Below are 27,619 nucleotides of genomic sequence, written 5' to 3' on the forward strand. Positions count from 1 at the left end.
TGGTTTAATTTAGAACAATAAAGGATTGTGTCTTTATTTCAATTAAAGGACTTCATTCTGGGTGTTTGTGTTTTTTTTAACTTTGACTATGGGGTTAGTAATGGGGGTGTCTTATAGACGCCTCTCCATTACTAACCTGGGCTTGATGTCAGCTGGCATTATAAGCTGACATCAACCCCAACCCTATTACCCCCTGCCACCGCACCAGGGCAGCGTGGAAGAGCGAGGCTAAGTGCCAGAATTGGCGCATCCTATGAATGCGCCATTTCTGGGGCGGCTGACGGCTGGTGTTTCTAGCCTGGGAGGGGGCCAATATTCATGGCTCCCTTCCTGGGCTATTAATATCAGCCCCCAGCTGTCTGCCTAGCCTTTGCTAGCTATTAAATTAGGGGGGACCCCACGTCATTTTTTTTGGGGGGTCCCCCATTTTAATAGCTAGTAAAGGCTATGTATTCAGCTGGGGGCTGATATTAGTAGCCTGGGAAGCTCCGTGGGTATTACCCCCTTCCCAGGCTTCAAACATCTGCCCCAGCCGTCTGCTTAACCTCCGCTAGAGCCTAAAATTAAGGGGACCCCCACGCCAATTTTTTTAATAATAAATCCTTTATTTTAATACTAAATGACAAGTACAGTAACCAACACTATCACTGTACTTCATATATATGTGACTGACATGTTTCTATCTATCTAATCTATGTGTGATGCTCTATCTTTCTGTTCTAAATTGTCGGGTACCGCTGCTGAATTGCCGGCCAACTTTTTTAAAGAGACGGTGCATGAAAACACTATTATTTTTTTAAATAAATACTTTACACTAAATGACAAGTACAGTAAGCAACACTGTCACTGTACTTCATATATATGTGACTGACATGTTTCTATCTATCTAATCTATGTGTGAAGCTCTATTCTTTCTGTTCTAAATTGTCGGGTACAGATGCTGAATTGCCGGCCGGCTTTTTTTAAAGAGACGGTGCATGAAAACACTAATATTTTTTTTAATAAATCCTTTACACTAAATGACAAGTGCAGTAACCAACACTGTCACTGTGCTTCTTATATGTGTGACTGACATGTTTCTATCTATCTAATCTATGTGTGATGCTCTATTCCTTCTTGTCTAAATTGTCGGGTACCGGTGTATGCCGCTGCTGAATTTGCCGGCCGGCTTTTTTAAAGAGAGTGTCTTCTGAGCAGTTTGTCAGCTTTTGGACACCTTTGCAGGTGTTTTCTATGTGTTTCTATGTGTTTTTGTTTGCCTGCCATTGGTTTTAACGGTGTTCGACGGTGTTCTAAGGTGTTCGACGAACAGTTCGACGAACAGTTCCTCGAACATCCCGGTGTTCGACGAACCGAACCGAACCCGAACACTACGGGGGTGGCTCAACACTACTGATAATAACTGCATAATTGGAGGAAATGTTATATCTTATATAGAAATTAATGTAGATTTTCAATTAATTAATAAACATAAATAATTATTTGAAATTTGATATATTAATCATATTATGTAGGTTATGTGACTGCTATCCTTATTATACAGCTGTAGAAAAAAAATTGAAGTGTGTTATTTTTTTTTCAGTTTTAACATAATATTTTGATATTCTACTAGAAGACACAATTTTTCCTGCTGGCTATGTATTAATTCTCTGTACTTCTTCTTGTAGGAGACAGATCTTATGACATTTAACATTTCCATTCATCGCTCATGGTGGAGAGAACATGGGCCTGGCTGTGTGCGACGAGTAGTGCCTGCACCAGCCAGCAGGAGCCTTGGAGATCACTCCTTCATCTCGGTGACAGGATGCATCATTGAGTTTCAGTACCTAGAGGTCATCCACTGTGCTTTTCAGATACTCCTTTCTGTAAGTCACTTTATTATACAGTTTTTGTTCTGTTATATATGACATATTTTACAAATATTAAAGAAATGAAAGATATTTCTATATTCTATTTTAAATGTGCATAGTCTTAATTTAAATGGGTTTTCCAGTGGGTATACAGAAAAAAATTAATGTACAGTACAGACCAAAAGTTTGGACACACCTTCTCATTTAAAGATTTTTCTGTATTTTCATAACTATGAAAATTGTACATTCACACTGACAGCATCAAAACTGTGAATTAACACATGTGGAATTATATACTTAACAAAAAAGTGTAAAACAACTGAAAATATGTCTTATATTCTAGGTTCTTCAAAGTAGCCACCTTTTGCTTTGATGACTGCTTTGCACACTCTTGGCATTCTCTTGATGAACTTCAAGAGGTAGTCACCGGAAATGGTCTTCCAACAATCTTGAAGGAGTTCCCAGAGATGCTTAGAACTTGTTGGCCCTTTTACCTTCACTCTGCGGTCCAGCTCACCCCAAACCATCTCGATTGGGTTCAGGTCTGGTGACTGTGGAGGCCAGGTCATCTGGCGTAGCACCCCATCACTCTCCTTCTTGGTCAAATAGCCCTTACACAGCCTGGAGGTGTGTTTGGGGTCATTGTCCTGTTGAAAAATAAATGATGGTCCAACTAAACGCAAACCGGATGGAATGGCATGCCGCTGCAAGATGCTGTGGTAGCCATGCTGGTTCAGTATGCCTTCAATTTTGAATAAATCCCCAACAGTGTCACCAGCAAAGCACCCCCACACCATCACACCTCCTCCTCCTCCATGCTTCACGGTGGGAACCAGGCATGTAGAGTCCATCCGTTCAACTTTTCTGCGTCGCACAAAAACACGGTGGTTGGAACCAAAGATCTCAAATTTGGACTCATCAGACCAAAGCACAGATTTCCACTGGTCTAATGTCCATTCCTTATGTTCTTTAGCCCAAACAAGTCTCTTCTGCTTGTTGCCTGTCCTTAGCAGTGGTTTCCTAGCAGCTATTTTACCATGAAGGCCTGCTGCACAAAGTCTCCTCTTAACAGTTATTGTAGAGATGTGTCTGCTGCTAGAACTCTGTGTGTCATTGACCTGGTCTCTAATCTGAGCTGCTGTTAACCTGCGATTTCTGAGGCTGGTGACTCGGATAAACTTATCCTCAGAAGCAGAGGTGACTCTTGGTCTTCTTTTCCTGGGGCGGTTCTCATGTGAGCCAGTTTCTTTGTAGCGCTTGATGGTTTTTGCAACTGCACTTGGGGACACTTTCAAAGTTTGCCCAATTTTTCGCACTGACTGACCTTCATTTCTTAAAGTAATGATGGCCACTCGTTTTTCTTTAGTTAGCTGCTTTTTTCTTGCCAAAATACAAATTCTAACAGTCTACTCAGTAGGACTATCAGCTGTGTATCCACATGACTTCTGCACAACACAACTGATGGTCCCAACCCCATTTATAAGGCAAGAAATCCCACTTATTAAACCTGACAGGGCACACCTGTGAAGTGAAAACAATTCCGGTGACTACCTCTTGAAGCTCATCAAGAGAATGCCAAGAGTGTGCAAAGCAGTCATCAAAGCAAAAGGTGGCTACTTTGAAGAACCTAGAATATAAGACATATTTTCAGTTGTTTCACACTTTTTGCTAAGTATATAATTCCACATGTGTTAATTCATAGTTTTGATGCTGTCAGTGTGAATGTACAATTTTCAAAGTCATGAAAATACAGAAAAATCTTTAAATGAGAAGGTGTGTCCAAACTTTTGGTCTGTACTGTATGCTCACCTGATCTTATATTATCGGCTACCATGGGACTGGCAGTGATGAGGCTCGTGATTGGCTGCAGCAGTCCGGTGACTGGAATGACCAATCATTGGATGTAGAACTGACCCCTGCAGCCAAGTATTGGCCTCAGCTGTCTACTGACTCAAGAACGGAGTGTTACCGTTTGTTGTCCCACTGGAGACCTCCGTAGCAGTGTGTGACTCGCCCAGGGGGATATGAGGGGACTCAGTACCTGGGCCTTTACCTTGTTGGGATGTCACGGCAGTCGGCTCCCGGGCCCGTACCCTGGGGTCACTCTTTAAAAAGGGGTTTTGTTAGTTGATGGGATGAATAACAGTTTTGTCTCGTGACGCCACCTGTGGTTCCCGGTAATGGGTACCTGCGCTGCTGCAGACCTCTGGAGCAGATGTTAGGGCAGCGTGGTTGGTGCGACTCTCCACAGGCAGAGCACAGCTCCAGGGCAGTGTAAGTGCAGATGGTGATGCTGAACGTTGTAGTGCAGGAGGGACAGCGTGGTAGAAATAACTGACAGAAACAGTGGGGTGCAGTCATTCGAGTTTACTCACAGTTCTTTAGGTTCTTCAGGTTGCACTGTACTGGTGACCATCTCCCACGTCGCACCGCGTTTACCAGGCAGGGGTTCAGCACTCCCTCAAGTATATCAGAAGTACTTAACGGGACCCCCTTTCTGTATGTTCCTTCCTTAGCCGACTTCCCGCTCTGGGTCTCTCCCTCCTGCCCTGCGCCTCGCCACACAAAGTCCCGATCGGGTACCTTGAGATCCCTCTGGGCAACTTGAAGTTCCCGGACCTGACTTGGTGCCCTTTTCGGCGGCTTAGGTACGAAAGTGGCGACTGCACCCTGAAAGTGCAGAAGCCTCCAGTTTTCCAGCCGAGACTTGAAGTAACACGGCTCGTCCAGGGACCGGTTCCCTTCTTGCGGCCTGATCCCTCTGACGCCTGGCAGATTCGGGCATACTGGTGCCATCCTGCACTCACCGTACCCCCTGGGATCCCTTCTATTCCTGGAGCCTTCCTCCCTGACTCCCCTCTCACTCTTGGGCCTCTCTTACTAGGCCCCACTCTGGAGCAGAGCTCATTAGGAGACTCTGCTCCTCTCCTCTTCTCTCTCACTGAATCCACTCAATAACTTCCCACTCTAAGATGGCTCCCCTTTATATACTCCTCCTATTCATGTGCTCCCCTGATCTACGTCCTCCACCTACACCCACTACTGGTTCCCCCTCACTTTTGGTTCCCCCCACTCCAGCCAGGGACGAGGCAGCAAAAGAAGTGCATAATGCCTGGAGTAGTGTAGTGTTGAGTGCAGGTGTTGGGGTCCCAGGCAGTACTCCATCCTTACCTGAGAGAAGGAGATGCCACACCTCTGGGTGAGGTGCAGTACCTCTGTGGCGACTGAACCCTCAGGGGCGCCACATGTGCACTAGATGCACTGGGGTTAGATCGGATGAGAACACATCTTTTTATTATTTTTTACCGAACCCTTGCTTCTGTAATTTTTTTTTTAATCATCCAACTCATCATGCAGGGAAGTTTTAGCTAAGTTAAAGAAAATCTCTCAGGCAGATTAATAGCCTTCGGCTGGTTCTTCCCAGTACTGGCCTAGGTGATTGACAGGTCTCTCCCTAGATACATATCAGGGAGAGACCTGTCAATCACTTGCAGTGGTTCTGGGAAGAGCCAAGGGCAGGACTGGACTAGTCTCCTTCATGGCTATGGTCCAAAGCTGAATCTTTAAAGGATATTTTCTCCGAAACACAGGAGCATTTAAAAAACTATATGCCTGTCTCCAATCATGTAGTCAGGATGTCAGGATATCATTTATCATGCCTGCAGTTTGGGCAGTATGCATTGCCTGACAGGTTCCTTTTAAGAAAGGTAAAATTACTTATTTGTCCATGGAAGCTGCTGTTAGTCAAGAAAGGAGGATATATATATGTCTTAAGTGAAGAAAATAACTAAAAGCTCCAGCAGGAGAATGAGAAGCTGGACAGAAAGGCCACAAGAGCAGCTAAGCGGGATGTAAGCCACAGACTAGACTTAGAGAGCTGCCTGCAAGAGCAGGACACAGGAAGAGGAAGTCACAAAGCCGTGGACTTCTCAAGACTGATGACAGCCGTCTAAAAAGAAGATCATTGGAGCAATTGGCTCTAAGTTACAATTTCTAAATTCAGAAAATGAAATCTACACCTACTATGAGTTGGCATAGAATTGTGAAACATTTTCTCAATCTCCTTGCTTCAGGCTTAATAAATCTTCACCCCATCCCCTATAGATACAAATGCCCACTTTCTCCATTTTCTCAGGTTTTAGGGAGAACCAAGTTATTTTTTTTACTCAACAATTTTATACATTTTTTTTCTGCAATTTTCATTTTTTTTAGCTCAGACAAAACTCCTGTAAACTGCTCAATAAATATGGGCTACTAAAGTTAATAAACAACTTTACTCTTGGTGAATGAACCTCACTCTTTTCAATTACTATTTTGGATTGCTGCTTTGGCTGTTACCTTTGGTGGATAATAGGATGAATATTAAATAATATTAATATAAAATAAATATAAAATGAAAGAAATATTAATTATAAACAAAAATACAGATATATGTGTAGCAGCTACACCCAAGGATAAAAGAGTAAGCATAAATAAGTTTGAAAATTTGCAAAATGTTTGCGCAACACGGAATTGCGGAAAAATGTTGTGCCTTTTGGCATTTGCATGCCAGTTTCACCAAACTCAGCCAAAATGGGTCGAGTCAGGGTGGAAAAGGGCCATGACGGGGACATGTCCCACAGCTCGTCTCATGATGAGCTGTGATGTTCATTATGCCACAAATCTTACTCCAGTCCCTACCTGGAATAAGTTTTGTGATGAAGCACATGGACGAGCACACTACTTGTCAGACGCTCCGGCTTCATCAGGAGGCATACACCCCTTTATTAATCAGGAATATCTTACTCCAACACTCCCCCTCATCAAGACCAGCGTGAATGTGGGTCTTTATGACTCGGGGATGGTGTTCATGTTTCTCCAGTTGAAGGGAGACTTTTGCTGAACTTACATCTGTGGTAACAGCTATCTCTGTACAGTTTTCATTGACATAGTTTAGCAGGATGGAGGCTTGATTTTCTGGTACAGGTTGTAATTTTTAGTAACATCATTTTAGCTCTATATAAATTATTTAGTAACTTTTAGTACATATTTTGGAGGTGAATTAGAAAAATGTTGCCATTGTTTTTTGTACGTCATACACTCTTTGGTATAAATAGTTTAAATAACATGCTAAAGTTTTTGTAAAGGTAGTTCTGATTCCAACAGTATCAAATAAAATACATATCTTCTTAATGTTTAGTGCTTAATTTTAAATGAAAGGAGTTTTTTTTCTTTTTAAAACTATGTAACACTTTATAGTAAGAAATATTTTGTCCCTGTAGTGAACTTGAAGTTGAGATCATTTGATTGCAAAAATAATGCTTTGAAATTATTCAAAAGTATCGTGGCCTGTCAGTACCTCTGGAAAGACCTAGTACGGAGATAAAATTGGCAAACATGGGGACTTTTGTTAGGCATACAGCTTCCATGGTAATCAACATTTGTGGCTACACTGGACAGGACCCTTGAAATTCCATCAACTGATATTTCTGTTGCTGTCGGTTGAGCACCTGCCAACAACTGATATAGTCATTACTAGTTGTTTATGGGTTAAAGGAAATATTTTTTTGAACAACACTAAAATAATATTTAGGAAGGGTTTCCCAATCAATTATGATGGCAGAGGAATTGGTACATACATAAATGGAGCCTAATATAAATCAATGGGCTGTCTAAGCATTCATAGATGGGCTGGGTTCTACTAAGGGAAGACAATTCTTTTTCTAGCAGTTAATTCCCATTGTGATTCATGGTAGATCATAGTTGTCAGAATCAACTGATTTTGTGGGGACCAGCCAACCATCTGATGTATATGTGGATGTCCTGAATCTCTCTTGAAGGCATTCTTGGAGGAATGGAGGTTCAGCCATGTTGTATTTCAACATGTCCTATTCTTTGTTTTCACAGGAGATAAGTTGCTACCTGAAGTGTCCATCAGCACTTATTCCACTTACCTATTTAAAATACATGGTTGGCCAAGAATGTGAATTTATGGGGGTATCAAGAATTAGCTATCAACAATATAAAGTGTATGGATATTTTTACAGGGCATAAGTAAAACGTCTGTCTGGTATGTTAACTCTTCTGCACAAATGGATCAAGGCTTTCCTTTTCATTTCAACAGGACTAAATTTACAACATTAATGTCTTCTCATGCTCATTGCATTTCCAGTGCAGAAAATAGAAATACTACAGATATGGAACTTTTTGTATTAATTTATTTGCAATCCATCAGGATGGAGATAAAAATGTCAGGTGCCAAATAGCATTAGTGTTTGAAGTACAATATCTCTCAATTTGCGGAAGGTATTAATTCTAATGCCACGTTTCCCACCCGTTCTTCAAGTCTCTACAACATTTACCTTGTGGCAATAAGTTACATCTGAAAGCATTTTTTCTCGGTTTAGCCATTGGCACGGCCACTATTCCTCTCAGTTTATGTGTCATTCTACATCATCACATGAAGCTATCAAAATGATTTCTTTGCTTATCGTGGTGGTCTAATGGTAAAGTGGTAAAAATATATAACATTTGTAAAGGAGTAGACAAGACTGGAAATATGGTTTACTGAAAAATTGGTATTTATAGTATATAATAAAAATAGTAAATGCACGAAAAATAAATATTGCAAGATGCATGGAAGGTTTCTGCTGACGGATAGCTGTTCCTGTGATATAGGCAACAGTTCGCTAAGACAAACACATTGGGCAGCTCAGAAGAAACTCCATGTATGCAGAACTAATGTAATCTATGGAAAATGTCTGCTTGAAGTTACCACTTACAGCAAAACCCATTGCTGTGCACATCTATGCTTTTCTTGTTGGAAGACAGTCAGTTACAAAGAGACGCATATATGTTCTCCACAGATTTCCATGAGTTTCCTCCCACATGTCAAAACATAGGTTAATTGGTTTCCTTTTAAATTAGCATCAATGTGTATGTGTCTATTTGTAATAAGGAAATTATATTGTGAGCCTCATCATAATACTAAATTCTGTACAATTAGCTCTTTTAATAGACATAACGCTCCCCATACACATGTCTATTAAATGACCATCTGTTTGACAGGTATTACAGATGACTTCTCTATAAGTATATATTCACAGCCAAACATTCACAGTCAATTCAATGGAACCAAATCCTTCTTTCCCAATGTAGGTTTTGTCGGGGGGCGATTAGGAGACTTCTATGTATATTAGCTCGCTTGCCAAACCTGTTGAAATTGGTTGGTTTGGCTGACTTTTTCTTATTTATACGGCTCTTAACCTTTAGATATTATAACGTATGTAAAAAATGAAATCACAAAGTAACACAATTGTCTTGAAGCAAATACATTATAGTTGTGTTTTCTTCTTTTCAAGGGGCACGCAAAGAGGAACTTAGACCAAATTTTTCACGTTGAACTGGCCATATGATATAATAGTGGTTGCATAATGAATTTAAAAAAAATTTTTGCGTTCCATTGCAGAGATACTAGCAATAAAAGTACTTAACTCCTAATGATTTTACTTTTCTTAAGTCCAAGTGGGTATTATTAGATAGTTTTCACTGGAGGCGTATATTCAGGGGGGCATATACTTCTCCCTGTATGATGCTGACCAGTCATAAGGAGGCAGCAACATGCTGGAGAAAGGACACCCCCACAATAGCTTAGAGCAGGTTTCTCAGTGTGTTATTTATAGTGATTAAATTCTGATCCCTGGTCTAACCTCCTGCATGATTAGTAATCACTGGGAGCAGAGCACAGATGTCTAACGCCTTTCAGATAAGATCATCCTATGAGCAGAGCAGGCTGTTATTATATGTCTCTCATAGGAGTAGCCTGCTCTGCTCCAACTGCAGAGTGATTACAAGTTCCTGTAAGTAAAAGAGATATAAGAGTGATACTGACAACTTTGAGCTCATTTCCAGACTGGCAGTGAGGGGGGGGGGCAGTAAAGCAAAGGTGACTGTACTATGTTACAAGGAGAGCTGATAGAGGGGTTTGTAATGTGATACAGCTGTGTTGCCCCTCCCCCCACCATGACCACCACCAGTACCTTATCTAAATGGTGCTAGTCATGTGTGTTTTACTCTTAGTTCTACTTATCATACAGGAGACCAGAGCTGTATCATTAAATCTCACATACTGAGAAACCTGCTCTAAGCTATGATGGTGGCATGTTCTCCTTTTCACTTAGTGTTGTCACCTGCTTAAGATTGGGCAACATCATGTAAGGGGAAGAAGTACACTCCCCCAGTTAAAACTATCTGATAACACCCACTTGTAATTAACTCATTAGGTGCCAAATACTTTGATTACTAATATCTGACAGCTAATATCTCTTCAATGGAGAGACAAAATAATAATAATAATAGTAATAATAAATAAACATTTCATTCCCCTCTGCAGCCACTATAACATCATTTGTCCAGTTCAACACGAAAATGTAAAAAATTTGGTGAAAGAACTAAAGTAATAGTATGTATAATTACAGTATATCAGCTCATCTTGTTTGCAACAAATCCGCTATAAAGATCTCAATGCATAATGTCAAGTAGTGGTAAATGTTGGCTGTACGGTTAAATATAATTTTTTCAAATAAAACTCAGCTTATCCTTTTTGTGCATATGTGTGTCAGTGTATATACTGCACTGGGGTCAGCAGATGTGACGGGATCTCCCCTCCTGAGCTCCCTCTACACGCGGTAGATACCGACTATCTTACATAGCCGGTATCCATCACTAATCACAACAATTGCCTCATCTGTAAAGGATCAAGCTAAAAAAATATAAAATTAATTAACCCATATGGTAAATGCTGTAATGAGAAAAAAAATCAAAAAGATCAAAAATTTTGTTTTTTTGGTCACCATACCTCACTAAAAATATGTTAAAAAAAACAATCAAAAGTTTGTTATCACCATAATCATACTGACCTGGAGAATCATTTTCACAGCTCATTATAATTATTTAAGGAATACTGTAAAGGCAAAAGCCCCAAAACATTGGCAGAATTGCATTTTTTTTCACCATTTCATCCACTGGGAATCTTTTGGGATGTCATTCACAATTACACCTTATTGTGCCAATAGCAGGCCCTCCTATGTGTATGTTGGAAAAAAATAAAAACAGTTATGTCTCTATGAAGAAGAGGAGGAAAGAACAACAGCACAAAAATGAAAAATTGCGCAGTCCGGAAGGATCTAAATTTCCTTCAAATTTAAGACCTAAAATAGTGGCAAACCTATGAGCAATATACGGGCCCTTATATTTATGCTATGGCAGGCTCCCTGGGTAGGGAGATGGATGCATAATCAATGACGTATTTGGAAATGTTGTTGGAACAGAGCACTATAAATATTTATAGCCTACGGGCAAAACCTGCACCCTTCAATACGTGCATGCATTATTTTTCATATACATAGGTCTACAAATGATTTAAAGGAATTACACATGGAATGGCAATGCTGCTCTCCACTGGGAGGGGGCACTGCCCATTCACTTTAATGACATTAGTGCTTTGTCTTGGATTCATTTTTGGCAGGACCAAGGTTCTGACTGATGTTTTTTGAAAGACAGGAAGAGAATTGTTAACCAAAGCTCCGCACATCACAAACAATCTGATTTTGTATTCATCTCACAGACTCCCAGTTTTATGCTGAAAGTGTAGACGATACAGAACATCCCTTCTATGAGACTAACTATACACGGAGAGCAGAGGGATAATGGAGCAAAAGAATTTTCCAGCTGTTCTTTGTGTTGCGTGTGCCCACTGTCACTACTGATGTATATCTCTTTGCTTTTTACATAATTAGTCTGACTGTTGCTGTGAATATATTGATATCGCCACAGTGCTGCCTTTTTTCGTTATAGTGAAGAACTTTTGATCTCCTTTTAGCCCATCTTGTGACAATTGCATAATACAAACTGTCTGGGCTTTCCCTAAGCTCAATACCATAAACGCTATTGATCCAAATTTTGCATTAATGATTTATTACAATATCAAAACATGGGCTCAATATGCTCCATGGATTTAGTCATTTCTATGCTTGCATGAATCCATTGTGCCAGAAACACTAATACCAATTACTGTTGCCCAAAAGTGGTGAAGAAAGGTGATTACTGCTGCCTTATAAAAAACTGATAAAAAGCCCAGAATCCACTCAAAAAAATTTCTTACATTTTCATCAATTGTTCCATCTAGTTCCTTGTTGATAATGCAAGATTGTGACATTATCAGGAGGTCGAACCATAGTCAGTTAACCCATCTTAACCCCATGTTAAAATACATGGAGATGTACCCCACCGAGACTTGGTAGCCGCTGGCCCATGTTTGTTACCAGCTGGTCAACCATTGCACAGTGTCTGCATAGTTGGCACAAGGAATAAGTCTTCCTGCATAGAATCTACCTGAAGGGGGTAGTGCCAGTCAGGTTGTTGCATGTTGCACCTGAGTATTTTACATGACAGTGAGACATTGTTCCATAATATTGCTAAGTGTGGGTATACGCACATCAAAAAAAGATACCTTTTGGTAAAGAGTGAGTGGGTGTGGTACAGAAACCTGCCACTAAGAGGCAACCTGCTGGGCTGAGTGATGTCTGTGAGTGGCAGAGAGTTTGTGAGATGCTGTGATCACTAAGGTCCCAAAGTAACTGCATAAAGGACACTGGTGCAAATGGATAGAAGGATCCATGAATTCAGAGAAACAATGTGAACTCACACTAAGACCTCAGGAGCACTACTTAAGGAAGCCGTATGGTTGGGTGAGTCCATAGACTGTAGTGTATAGGTAGGCGGAAGCTGAGTTGTAGTGAGCCGAGAAACCTAACAGTCACCATCAGTGAGCATATGGAGCAAGGACTGGTTGCCCAGAGGCCTAGCAGGAACTCTGTAGAAACAATACCCAAATTGTATTTGAGTCAGAGATAAAGGAAAATGGGCATGAGTCAACAATTAGTTCAACTGTACACATAGTACTTGCCAGTGTAGCCTTCTCCAGCAAGGTACAAATGACACCTACATATCTAAGACTAAGAAGTATTTAGGGAAAAACAATTTTTATGTCAAGTTCATGTTAAGTAAATTATCTATACTGTTGCAGTTTCAGTGTGCTTGTGTGGGTAAATGGTCCTCTTACAAAGACAGGGTTCAAAAACATTATACTTAGTCACAAACTGCTTGGACCATATGTGAGAGAGGGAACATAGGTGGCATAAAGTGTTGGGTAGATTGCGCCCTTATAAGTATGCAGTCAAGGGTAGTTAGGAAGCGATTCCATGAACTCTCGTGGTTTAGCGATTTCAAGGACCCATGGAGACAATTAGCTGTCGTAGAGAAGTGGTATGCCTAGGATGGATAGGCGGTGGCAGGGGGAGAGAAGAGTCACTCAGAATGTTCAGCCAAGAGCTTTCACATCACTAACCTTCTGTGGAACATGCAATGGGATCCTTTTAACCCCAGTAACAGACCACAATTTGCAAAGACAACTTGAAGTGTACAGCTTTTCATCTGGTAAATTTTCAGTAACCCACCAAGTAGTCATACAACCTCCAATAATTGTGAGCCACTTAAAGTTACAGTAACTGTAAAAGTTTGCCTAAACCTTTATTTTCCTTCAAAAGAAGAAACTTTGTGATATACTGTATCGCAATATGGAAAAATAATCTCTAACTGTACTTAAAATCAATCATGACCACTCTCTCTGAATTTACTGATAAAATCTGTAGACGAAAGTCCTTACACTTCAGATTCAGATTATTATGGAAATCTTGCACATCACTTTTCATTATAATTTTTCTTTACACTGCTGTACATAAAGACCTATCAACAAATTCAAATATTTTACCCTATTGGCTCCAGAGTCAACTCCATGTGAGGTTTTCTTCTACCAGACGTTTTGAAACCTGATATATTAGAAGTACATTATTTTGCTATACCCTGTGGCCAACAATGGATCCCCTATTACTCTAGTTAGCCAGCGCCAATTCGATCTTTGGTACCATTTTTTCTCCAAATTGAGAAAATCAAGAAAAAACAGGATCGCATTATGTGCCACAGTTCAGGTCATTAAATCATATATTCATATAAACCTACTCTATAATTTTCAGGTAAATGTAAAGAAAGATGGAAAAAATAGGTTATAGGTAAAATGTAATGTAGCAGATTTCAGAGCATCATTTACCACTCCGCGTGCCATTATTAAACTGATAAATAACAGGGTTTTGTAAGTGAGTTCATCATAATAATAAAAATGCTGTGCTGTGAAGAAGAGCATCCTCGGAGTATCATCGCAGGCATTCCAGCTCCATCCTCCATGTGCAACCTCCTGTGGTTTATCGGAGTCCTGCTCCTCTAATAAACTCTGTACTGTCAGCACCAATGAGTTTTTAAGCAATGTACTGATAAGAGTCCAAAGGTTCCTGTGGTTCTAAGTTACTAAAATGTCTTTTTATCTTTCTCTAGTACTTTCAGTTATCAGACTCTTTCCAGGGGTCTCAGTCTTCTCTGCAGGGCAGGTACAATTAGGGTTTTGATTAAACCTAGCTTTCTCCGCAGATAAAACTTGCAGAAATCATACTTCTTTGAATAATAATGATAACTTGTAAAGGCTGCTAGCTATGCTCCGGAATATAAGCTTCTTATCATCGAATAGCATATAGGAAAAAAAAACAAATTTAGTAAAACACAGATTAAAATATAAAGACATATTATTACCAGTGATTCAGAGACATACTGTTCAGAGCATGTGTCTCCCGGAGTGCCGCTTTTGTTTTTTAACTAATTCAAGACCAGGTCATTTTCTACCATTTCTGACCAGGCTTATTTTCAATTATTGAATACATCTGGTTTAACCCCTTACTATTTAAGCTTGTTTTTACCTTCCTGACCAGGTCAAATTTTTTAAATCTGAAATGTCACTTTATGCTGCAATAACTCTGCAATGTTTCCACAAAGCTCAGTGAATCCGATGTTTTTCCGTGACACATCGTACTTTGTGTTAGTGGTAAATTTAGGTCAACATGATTTGCATGATTTTGACAAAATTTACCACATGTCTACTTTACATCAATATCATTTTTTAAATGATTTTTTTTGGTTAGGATGTTAGATATGTTACATTTTTCATTTTTTTCAATTTCATTAACAACATCTGTATTTTTAGTGATCATTTTACCTTTGAAGTGTGTTTGAGGGGCCTATACGTCAGAAAACCCACAAACAAGACATCATTTTAAAAACTATACTCCTCAATATATTCAAAACCATATTTATACTGTTAACCCTTAAGATGCTTTACAGGAATTAATACAAACTGAAAGAAAAAGTTACATAAATTTTTACTAAAATGTTTACCCCATTTTGGAAACTAACCCCTACAGGAATTCAACTAGGGTTGTGATGAGCATCTTGAACCCAGTGCTGCTTCACAGAATTTTATGATATTTTTCTGTGAAAATGAAATAGCATTTTTTTCCCACAAAAATGTTTCTTTAGCCCCAAATTTTTGATTTTCACAAGGGTAATAGGGAAATATCAATCTTAAGCAATTTCTCCTGAAAACGCCAATATTGTTTGGGCACATGGCATGGCTTGGAAGGGAAGGAGCACTGTTTGACTTTTGAAGCGCAATTTTTTCTAGAGTAGATTGTGGGAGCCATGTCACATTGGGAGAGCCTCTGGCATACCAAAACAGCAAAAATCCCCTGCAAGAGACTCCATTTTGGAAACTACACTCCTCGATCAATTCATTTTAGTGTTTAATGCTTATTTTAACCCTTTCCCGCCAATGCCAGGTTTCACCTTCCTGACCAGGCCAATTTTTTTAAATTTGACATATGTTACTTTATGTGGTAATAACTGTAATACTTCTAAATAGCACAATGATTCATGACACATTGTACTTTATGTTAGAGGTAAATGTAGGCTTATATGATTTGCGAAACTGCGATTTATTAAAATATCTGAAATTTTACAAAAAAAATTGAGAAATTCTCAATTGTTGAACTTTGAATATTTATGCCCTTAAAACAGATAGACATACCGCACAACATAGTTAATATATAACATGTACCATATGACTACTTTACATCCCCATTATTGTTTGAATAACTTTTTTTACTTGTTAGTATGTTAGAATTGTTAAAAGTTTTGCAGTAATATTTTTTCAATGAAATGTACAAAATGGATAACTTTACTTTTGATGTGACTCTAAGGGGCCTGTATGTCTGAAAACCCCCATGAAAGGTCCCATTTTAAAAACTGCACCCCTCAAGATATTCATAATCTGATTCAGAATGTTTGTTAACCCTTCATAAGCTCCACAGAAATTAATGCAAAGTGAAATAAAAAGAAAACAACTGAAATTTTTTTTTTTTTCTATGAAAGTGTTAATTTAGCCCCAAATTTAAAATATTAATGAGGGTAACAGGAGAAAATAGACCACATATGTTGTTGGAAATCTATTCTGAGTACACAGATTCTCCACTACTGTTTGGGCTCATGGCAGAGTTTAGAAGGGAAGAAAAGCAATTTGACTTTTGGTTCCAAAAAGGCAGGAACCCAGGACAAGTCACCCCATTTTGGAAAAAGCACACCTCAAGTATTTCATCTCAAAATGTGGTGAGCACCTACAAGTGATTCATAGAGTTTTATTACACTTTTTGGTTTAAATGTTGCTTTAGCCTCAAATTTTATATTTTCACAAGGGGTAATAGGAGAAAATGTACTGTTGAATTTGTAACGCAATTTTCTCATGAGTCTGCCCATACCCAATATGTGGTCAGAATCTACTGTTCAGGCACACAGATTTAACTGGAAATGTTTGCGGGTGCCATGTCACATTGGCAGAGCCCTTATGGTACCAGAACGGCAGAATCCCCGATAAGTGACACCATTTTCAAATTTTACAAACTACACGTCTCAATGAATTTATTTAGGGCTGCAGTGAGTATATTGACACCACAATGGTGTCACAGAACTTGATACCAATGGGCGATGAAGATAAAATTATTTCATTTTTGCCACTAAAATTTTGTTTCCGTCCCAGATTTTACATTTCATTCTTCTAACATGAAATAGGTAAAAAATGGCCTCATTATTTCTTATGCCATTTCTTATAAATGTGGCACTACCTCATATGTGGCTGTACAGTAATATTTGGCCATACAACAGGGCTTGATTGGCTTCCATGGGTGTTTTCCAGAAACAAGCACACAATGGAGGTTGCACAGCTTAGTACATTGTGCCCATTTTTTGCTCCTGGAGCCATGTACTGTATAAGTGTTAAGTGGGATCTTGCAACAGTAGTGCTACACATGTGGATCCTTCCCTGTTTATAGAGCAGGTCCTTATAGACGCGACAATGCCGAATATGAGCAGCTTTTTTTAGTTATTTTTTGTTTTGCATAAATATGCATATTTATTATTGTGATATTTTTTGCATTTTTTTTGTTCTTTATTATATGTTTTTTTTATATTTTTTTTTTTTACTTTTTTTTTACTTTATTACTTAGTCCCTCTATGGGACTTTAAGTTTTATTTGTCTGATCACTGGTCTAATACCCTGCAATACTCATGCACCGCAGGGTATTAGACCTGTCAATGTCACACTGACAGAACGTCTGTTAGACCCTGCTTATGGCAGAGCCTAACCGACCACTATGCTTGGCAGACCCATGACCACCGTCAATTTCCCACAATCAAAAGGGTATTGAAGAAGTGAGAAATTCAGCCCCCCCCTCCAAATTTCTAAATGCTGTGATCTCTATTGATTTCAGTACTTTGATGGTTAAAAGGCCAGTAGTAAAGCTGGCATTGGCCCTTTTTATTACAGCAAGAGCTTGGCTATCAGTTGAGCCGAACTCCTGGTGGTGATTGTGGGGGCACAGCCCCTGTGTCCACATAATCACCTGGATGCACTAGTACATGCATTTAGCTGAACTCCCTGCAAAATAGGACATACTGATACGTCCAATATCAGGAAGGGTTTAAAGAGCTGTAAAACATTTTCTAATTTGGATATTTACATAATATTTGCATCTTTTTTTATTTTTTTTGCCAATATCGAAAATATAAGAAATGTGTCTGTATTTCACATTTTTTTATTTCTTTACATGACAACAAAGAGTCACTAAAATACGTCCTAAAATATTGTTCCCCTTTCCATAACAATTATTCTTATATATTGGACACATTTTATTTTATTTTTTACGAGGCAAACCTAGTACCAGTGATCTGGATTGGCAGATCTGGATTTTTATTAATTTATTTTTTAAATTACTTTACACATTATTCCCCCCATGATGTCATAAAAGACCTTTGGTGGAATTTTCAACATTTAAATGCTTTTTTTTTTCCTGATTTTCCCTGTAACTTGTACTGGTATATTAGCCCTAGCTACAGGGGAAATTGCCTCCTGGCTGAATATAATGGCTAACTGGGTCTCTTAGGACTCAGCAGCTCCTGCTCTCTACTTATATTCAACAATCATATGATCACTGGGTCCAGAGGAGGAAGCATTATAAATACTTCCTATACTTTGCCTTCTCTATGGGGAGCATGGCTGTGTCTCACAGCTCACTCCCTGCTCCGGAAGCTACACAATCTCATTTCAGAACATCACTGCAGAGTATAATGCACTGCATTTGCGAAAATGCAGTCATATTCCAACAAGATGTGCAATCAATGTATGTGAATTGAGCGAGGCCGAGCACATCTAGTCAGAAAGTAGCCGCAAGCATGCAAATCACATACTTGCATTCACAATTCAGAAGACTGCTGGCACATAGAGTGACTACAGACTTTTAGCAGAAGACCCGGCAACCCCTTTAAAAGGAAATCTGTCAGAAGAGTCAAACTTTCAATGTTGTTTATATTGGTATGCAGGTCATAGAAAGTTGCAAAAACTGAAACTGTCTTGTCTGCGAGCTTTGAGTTATTTCAGAAAAATCCACATTTTTGTTAATATGTATATGGGTCAAGATCTCTGGGCGAGACAGAGCATTTTCTAGGACTCTGCTTCTAGAGATTATTTAATTGCTCAGTGTTTTGCCCTTCTATGGGCACTGGCTTCAACTTCCTCCTCCGTGGCTGGTTGGTGCCTTCACAAAAGTACGTTGAAGCAAGGACAGTGGCGATCTGCGCACACCCAATATTCCATGAATGAAGCAGTGAGGGGATCAATTTACATACAGAGGTGTCACTAAGCTTTAAAATAAGCTCTTGGCGCAGACTCTCAGAAAGAGCTCTGTCCCGCCCGAAGATCTTAACACAATATTTACTTTATTAAGAAAAACGTGGATTTCTCTGGATTGGGTCAAGGTATCATTTTATTCAACTTGCTATGACCTGAATGCCCATATAGACATGTTAGGAGGGTTGATCCTTCTGATAGATTCCCTTTAAAATGTAAAATGCTTAGAAAAGCAACTTTGCAATTTACCGCTTATGAGCATATTAATCCTTTCCATTCTCAAGAACAGAAGGATTTTTGATTCCATAGTGTACTGCTTGTTGTCAAGATTGTGAGCCACCTATGCAACCTTGCAAACGCTTTGCTTTAAAGCTTGCAAGCGCCGCTCTGGCCAACTTCAAAGCCCCTGTTCTCCTCCGATGCTGCAGAGGCAAATCTGCCTCTGCTTGAAGCATGAGAGAACACACAGTTTGGACCAGATTTGTGACCATGACACTAGCTCAAATGGTCAATCTTCATGAGAACATCATCCCCTGGCAAACAGGAACCCAGGAGGCAAGGGAACAGCGGACTCCTGAAGAAAGAAGATGAGACAAACCTATTAAAGTTCCCATGTTTTACTTTCTTTTCCATGCAGAAGTTTACACTTTGAACAATTTCAATTTATAATCTCAAATTTATTTTTCTGCCGCTTCACCACAGGAGAAATCAAGCGTTACACAGTGACTATTGAAATCATTGGATTGTCTGTGTATTGTATTAGTATGCTGGTCCTCCAGAGCAAAAAAACACTCTTTATAACCTCTCTCCACTCCAGTAAAGAGGTGGTGATGCTGTAAGGAGGACCCTACTGTATTAACTCGGAATTTCCTTATATATGAAAATGGCTTTTCTGAATTGAACAATCCCTTTACTTTTTATAAAAAAAAAACACACAAGTAGAAAAAGCTAATTGCTTCTCTCAGAATTCTGCCCAGCAGTTGTCAGGGACGGCTATGTAACTATGCTTGACTGATAGACAAGAAACCTAAGTGACAGAAAAAATTGAGCTATGAGCAGTAACATGGCGGATGAGGTGCTCCAGAAGCCAAAGTCTTCAGATGTTGTCTGGGGAACAAAGAACTCAGACTGTAGAAAGCAAATGCACATAATCAAGTGACAATTACTTTTTCTTGTTTTCTTTTTAAGTAGTAATGCTTCAATTCCACAAATTTTAACTCAAGTGAAATGCTATACAATGTGAAAAATAAAACTGAGTGCAACTATTATAAAGTACTAGGTTTTTAGATTTTTGTCTGAAAATTTTAATTATATGCTATTCTCTTATGTTTTATATTCCTTTTTAATTGCTTTTTGCAGTTATACAGTTTCAGCGCTCACTGCAGTCACTTCATATGTCGGAGTAGTCAGACAAGAGCTGATTAGTCTGTTCTTTTTGGTACAGTATGCAAAGTGGATTGTAAAGTTTGGTTATGAAATAAAGAATACATTGTTGTTTTATGTGTTTTATGCTTATGGAAAGTCACAATTAAAGGAGTTATCCTAAGCTCTTCGGCAGGAGGGCAACGCTCTCAGCCCCGGCTTCCTGCTTGTTGGATGCAGTGTGCTCCTACTTGATTGACAGTTTGGATCAGTGGCAGCGATGTGCTGCTGGTCTGAACTGTGCAATCTCTAATGCCGCTATGTGAGGCTGCTTTTTTACTGCAGTATTGGTGGAGTGTGATAAATTTGAAGCTGTCCAGGATAAGGAGCTAACACTGTGCTTAGAGCTCAGTTGTGAGGAGATTGTAACCATTGGACGTGTTTGTCCACTACTGACTGCAGAGTTGGCCGATAATCTAAGAAATGAGTGATACATTTTTCTGCTGCAAACCCTGAACATGTGCACACACCCTAAGGTCATGTGCACATACCCTAAGGCCATGTGCACATACAGTAAGGCCACGTGCACACATTGTATAATTGGTTTATCGTTGTATTATCGGTCTTTACTCCTCTTTGGTCAGACCTCATCTGGAATACTGTGTACAGTTTTGGGCACCACATTTTAAAAAAGACATAGACAAACTGGAGCAAGTTCAGAGAAGAGCGACCAGAATGGTGACTGGTCTGCAAACCATGTCCTATGAGGAACGGTTGCAGGATTTGGGAATGTTTAGCTCGCAAAAAAGAAGACTGAGAGGAGACTTAATAGCTGTCTACAAATATGTCAAGGGCTGTCACATTGTAGAAGGATCATCTTTATTCTCATTTGCACAAGGAAAGACTAGAAGCAATGGGATGAAACTAAATGGGAGGAGACACAGATTAGATATTAGAAAAAACTTTTTGACAGTTAGGGTGATTAATGAGTGGAACAGGCTGCCACGAGAGGTGGTGAGTTCCCCTTCAATGGACGTCTTCAAACAGAGGCTGGACAGACATCTGTCTGAGATGATCTAGTGAATCCTGCTTTGAGCAGGGGGTTGGACCAGATGACCCAGGAGGTCCCTTCCAACTCTACCATTCTATGATTCTATGATTCTATGATTCTATGGTCAGTATTTTACATTAGTATTTGTAAGCCAAAACCAGGAGTGGGTGAGAAATGCAGAAGTGGTGACATGTTTCCATTAGACTTTGCCTCTGATTGTTCCACTCCTGAAAAAATGAGCCATACTGGCAGTCAGCTGATCACTATGGCAATGTCTTTTTTAATCTCTGGCCACATTTGGGCCGACATTTCTTTTGCAGAGGCTGCTGGAGGTAACACGTAATTGTATTTCTTATATTGTATCACTTTTTGTAAGTGTCTCTCTGCTCTAGATCATAGAAGTGGGGGAAAGCTAAACACTGGAACCTGTGACGTCCATATATATAACATGTTCTTAAAAGAAATCTGTCACCAGGTTTTTGTCACCTAATCTGAGAGTAGCAAAATGTAGAGACAGAGACCATGATTACAGCGATGTGTCAATTACTGGGCTGTTTACTAGAGATGAGCGTTGTTCTACTCGAACTGTTCGCCAATCTCAAATTCGAGCTGTTTTGGGCGGTGTTCGAGCCGTTCGGCGAACACGAACAATTTGAGAAAAATTCGGCTGTTCGAGGTTATGTTCGATAACTGTTCGTGCACCAAAATCATAACTGGATTTTTTCTCAGTAATGATGAAAATTAATGTTAATACGCAGTTTGAGTGTACAGCGGGGTGGGGGGAGGGGCAGGGGATGGATCTCTGCAGGAACAATGAAGATCTCCATTTTTTTTTCTCTTTCCCGCATTTGCAGTGGGGAGGTGCAATCTGTCAGCCTATCAGCAGCGCACACACGGAGCGAAGTGCTTTTTTTCACACAAGCAAGGGCATGTGTCATTGGCAGTGTATGTCACATGTCCTTGCCCTATAAGACCAAGCCATTTTCCCCGTCGACACCATTTTCTCACTGCTGCAGCTGCGTGTTAGACGGCACCGCTGTTGCTGTGTGCGCTATACCTTGTTAATTTCAAGCCAATTTTCGCACAAATCTACAGATAGCTTGGGAGTAGGGAATAGTTGTGATTGCAGTCCTTTTAAGGACTAGGTTACAGCATTTCCTACGACTTTTATCAGGGAGGTCTGTGCTCTTAAATAGATAGGTTGTGGGAGTAAAGACTAATTGTAATTGGAGTCCTTTTCAGGACTAGGTTACATCAGTTCCTATCAGTTTTTGCCAGGCAGGTCTGTGCCAGTGCTGTGCAAGTTTTTTTCACAGCATTTGGCTGAATCTAGCAAAGCTAATCCTTTTTGGCCTATTGCAGAGTGTGTTAGTCAGTGGAGTAGCCTATCTGTGTTGCAAGATATACCACCTGTGTATAGAATACCAATTTTTTTACTGCACCTAGTGAAGTAAAATCTTTTGGGCATAGCATCATTCTATTAGTCCATCTATACTGACCTCCATCAGGTTGCAAATTAAAACTAATTTTTATCTGCATCTACAGTACCTCTGAAAAAATATTTGGGCTTCTAGCTGTGTGTGGGACTTGTTGTATTAGTCCATCTATACTGACCTCCATCAGGTTGCAAACTGAATATATTTTTTTCTGCATCTACCTCTGAAAAAATATTGGGCTTCTAGCTGTGTGTGGGACTTGTTGTATTAGTCCATCTATACTGACCTCCATCAGGTTGCAAACTGAATATATTTTTTTCTGCATCTACCTCTGAAAAAATATTGGGCTTCTAGCTGTGTGTGGGTCTTGTTCTATTAATCCATCTATACTGACCTCCATCAGGTTGCAAACTGAATATAATTTTTTTCTGCATCTAGCTCTGAAAAAATATTTGGCCTTCTAGTAGTGTGTCGGACTTTCTCTATTAGTCCATCTATACTGACCTCCATCAGGTTGCAAACTGAATATAATTTTTTTCTGCATCTACCTCTGAAAAAATATTTGGCCTTCTAGTAGTGTGTCGGACTTTCTCTATTAGTCCATCTATACTGACCTCCATCAGGTTGCAAACTGAATATAATTTTTTTCTGCATCTAGCTCTGAAAAAATATTTGGCCTTCTAGTAGTGTGTCGGACTTTCTCTATTAGTCCATCTATACTGACCTCCATCAGGTTGCAAATTAAAACTAATTTTTATCTGCATCTACAGTACCTCTGAAAAAATATTTGGGCTTCTAGCTGTGTGTGGGACTTGTTGTATTAGTCCATCTATACTGACCTCCATCAGGTTGCAAACTGAATATATTTTTTTCTGCATCTACCTCTGAAAAAATATTGGGCTTCTAGCTGTGTGTGGGACTTGTTGTATTAGTCCATCTATACTGACCTCCATCAGGTTGCAAACTGAATATATTTTTTTCTGCATCTACCTCTGAAAAAATATTGGGCTTCTAGCTGTGTGTGGGTCTTGTTCTATTAATCCATCTATACTGACCTCCATCAGGTTGCAAACTGAATATAATTTTTTTCTGCATCTAGCTCTGAAAAAATATTTGGCCTTCTAGTAGTGTGTCGGACTTTCTCTATTAGTCCATCTATACTGACCTCCATCAGGTTGCAAACTGAATATATTTTTTTCTGCATCTACCTCTGAAAAAATATTTGGCCTTCTAGTAGTGTGTCGGACTTTCTCTATTAGTCCATCTATACTGACCTCCATCAGGTTGCAAATTAAAACTAATTTTTATCTGCATCTACAGTACCGCTGAAAAAATATTTGGGCTTCTAGCTGTGTGTGGGACTTGTTGTATTAGTCCATCTATACTGACCTCCATCAGGTTGCAAACTGAATATATTTTTTTCCTGCATCTACCTCTGAAAAAATATTGGGCTTCTAGCTGTGTGTGGGTCTTGTTCTATTAATCCATCTATACTGACCTCCATCAGGTTGCAAACTGAATATAATTTTTTTCTGCATCTAGCTCTGAAAAAATATTTGGCCTTCTAGTAGTGTGTCGGACTTTCTCTATTAGTCCATCTATACTGACCTCCATCAGGTTGCAAATTAAAAATAATTTTTATCTGCATCTACAGTACCTCTGAAAAAATATTTGGGCTTCTAGCAGTGTGTGGGACTATTTGTATTAGTCCATCTATACTGACCTCCATCAGGTTGCAAATTCAAAATAATTTTTTTCTGCATCTAACCCAGCCAATAGTTTTGGCCTAATACCACAGTTTGGCCACTCAGCTCTGCTCGGTTACCATCCATTGTTTTTTTGTGCAAACAACTCCAGAGTTGTGAATTAGTTAACCACCAAAATGAGTGGAAAAAGGCCTGCTGCTGGTGGAAAGGGGAATAGGCGTGTTGGGAAGGGGAAAAAAGGTTGTGTCCGTGGGGTAGGTGTTAAAGCAACAGTAACATCTGCAGAAGAAAGACCATCTTCCAGCCAAACTAAAATGTCTACTTCTTTTAGCGGACAATGTGATAAGATCCCTTTCTTACGGCCACGCCAATCGCTACAAATTCCAGATGAGGCACAAAAACAGCAGGTGCTTCAACGGATATCAAGTGCTCCTTTAAGTGGGCTCTCCTCCACATCAACTTCAACATCACAAATACTCCAGTCCTCAAAGGTGTCACCCAAATCGCACTTGCTTCCTCACAGCTCCCAAATCTCCAGCTGCCCGTCTGAGTATGAGGTAGAACAGATGGTTGAGTCTGCAGAGCTGTTTACTCATACTATAGCCTGGGAATCAGAGGTCGACTCCAGCGCTTCTGTGAATCCAGACGAGGAAATGATCTGCACTGATGCCCAGAATCTTTATGAGTCGGATCCAGGACCAGACGCAGAAGGTTCTGACCATAATGTAGACCCTCATTCCCAAACTGTAACTCCTGTTGGTGGAGACAATGAGGAAGACGATGATAAGACTCAAATACCTGATTGGAGCGACAACTTTAGTTTTTTGTCAGGGCAGGAACAGGTTGGCTCTGAGGACGACGGGTGTGATAACGCACAGGGTGATGATGATGAGGTCGGAGATCCCACTTACTGTCAACCCACAGTCAGCCAAGAGATGAGGTCAGCAGAGGAGGTGGAGGAAGATGCTAGTGACGACGAGGTCAGGTTGCGCCTTCCTGGACAGAGACGTAGTACTGGAAGCACGTCAACAACTGCATCCTCAAACACAACTCTGCCTCTCACCACAAGTCGTGGTGGCTCTTCAGGTCGCATGGGTGCTAAGCCTTGCATAGCCTGGGCATTTTTTCAGATCGATAAAGATGACCCAACTCGTGTTATCTGTAACATTTGTCAGCAAAAGCTAAGTAGAGGCCAAAAAATACATAGTTTGAGTACTTCATGCATGAACCGGCACATGGACATGAAGCATAAGTTGCAGTGGGAAGCTCAGTGTGCTACAATGCGGCCTAGCCGGCCGGGCCAACCACCGTCTGCCATATCTTGTGCATCCGCGGCCTCTTCATCCTCTGTGACTGGGGGGACAGCAGTCACACCTGTTTTGGGGCGCAGACCTGCCACCTCTTTACCCGCAACAGCCAGCGTGATTGGCAGGTCATCATTTTCTTTGGAGGTGGTAACACCAGCTGGTGTTGAGCGCTGTCCGACATCGATAGCACCACCTTTGGATCAAGGCAACCTAACATGTCCGCCTGCATCTTCCTCACAGACCGGCAGTTTGCCGGGGACACCCTTATCAACCCCATCTAAGCACAATAGCCAGCCCTCGGTCCCTCAGATGTGGACAAGTAAAAGACCATTTCCTCCTAGCCATGAGAAAGCTAAGAGGTTGAATTTCACCATCTGCAAGCTCTTGGCTACAGAAATGCTGCCTTTCCGCCTGGTGGACACAGAGGATTTTCGAGACCTTATGTCCGTCGCAGTGCCCCAGTACTAGATGCCCAGTCGGCACTACTTCTCAAAGAAAGGTGTGCCTGCGCTCCACCAGCATGTCGCACATAACATCACCGCTTCTTTGAGAAACTCTGTGTGTGACAGGGTGCATTTCACCACAGACACTTGGACGAGTAGGCATGGACAGGGGCGTTACATGTCGCTGACTGGGCACTGGGTAACTATGGTGACAGCAGGACAAGGGGCTGCTGTCCAAGTCTTGCCGTCCCCACGAGTTGTGCGTCAATCCTCTTTATGTCAAAGTTCCTCCACTGCTTCTGCCTCCTCAACCTCCTCTCGGTCTTCCACCTGCACCCAAAGCCTGTCTGGTCATGCCACAAGCTTTCTAACTGCGCAGAAGGGATCCTGCACACCTCCTTACTATGCTGGCAGTAGGGCTCAACGTCATCAGGCGGTTTTTACATTGAAATGTCTGGGAAATGTGAGTCACACAGCTGAGGAGTTGTGGTCAGCTCTGGAGAACCAATTTCATGAATGGTTGTCTCCACTGGACCTGAAACCAGGGAAGGCCGTGTGCGACAATGCTGCAAACCTGGGTGCGGCCCTTCGCCGGGGCAATGTCACACACGTGCCTTGTATGGCTCACGTGTTGAACCTGGTTGTCCAGCAATTTTTAGCCCACTATCCCAGACTAGATGGCCTTCTGCAGAGGGCACGGTCGCTGTGTGCTCACTTCTGCCGTTCGCATCCCGCAGCTCAGCGACTTACATCTCTACAGAAGTCGTTGGGCCTGCCACTTCACCGGCTAAAATGCGATGTGCCTACCCGGTGGAATTCAACTCTGCACATGTTGCAGCGACTGTGGCAGCACCGACAAGCCCTGGTGCAATACGTTCTGACGTATAGCCTGGGCCAACGAGATTCAGAGGTGGGGCAAATCACGCTGGAGGAGTGGTCTCAGATCAGGGACCTATGCACCCTTCTGCACAGTTTTGAAATGGCGACGAAGATGTTTAGTGCTGACGATGCCATTATCAGCATGACTATTCCGGTGATTTACATGCTGGAGCACATGTTAAACAGAATTCGGAGTCAGGTGGTGGCACAAGAGGAGGTGGAGGAAGTAGAGGAGGAGGAGTTGTATGCGGAAGGGCTAACATCTGCAAGGTCCAGACGGTCGGCAGCACCAAGGCGGCAGGCATGTGAGGGTGGGGGAGATGGTTTTACCAGGGCGCATGGTAGCAGCCAAACTAGTGAGGAAGGTGCAGGAGCCCAGGAAGAAGTGGAGGACGAACTGATGGAAGACTCATCAGATGAGGAAGACCTT

At 40.7% G+C, this 27,619-nt stretch overlaps 1 protein-coding gene across 3 annotated transcripts in view; it reads left to right on the plus strand.

The window, feature by feature from the left end:
• The window catches only part of NKAIN3 (sodium/potassium transporting ATPase interacting 3), a 1,182,278-nt gene that overhangs the window by 748,943 nt on the left and 405,716 nt on the right, over nucleotides 1-27,619 (plus strand). For all 3 annotated transcript variants that reach the window (XM_073679352.1, XM_073679350.1, XM_073679353.1), the window contains one exon: nucleotides 1,668-1,865. In XM_073679352.1, coding sequence (XP_073535453.1) covers nucleotides 1,668-1,865 — 198 coding nt within the window. The remainder of the gene's footprint in view (nucleotides 1-1,667; nucleotides 1,866-27,619) is intronic.

Source organism: Phyllobates terribilis, unplaced genomic scaffold (genome assembly GCF_046119375.1).
Source record: "Phyllobates terribilis strain yellow unplaced genomic scaffold, ASM4611937v1 Scaffold_4__5_contigs__length_816908805, whole genome shotgun sequence".
NCBI classification, from domain to species: domain Eukaryota; kingdom Metazoa; phylum Chordata; class Amphibia; order Anura; family Dendrobatidae; genus Phyllobates; species Phyllobates terribilis.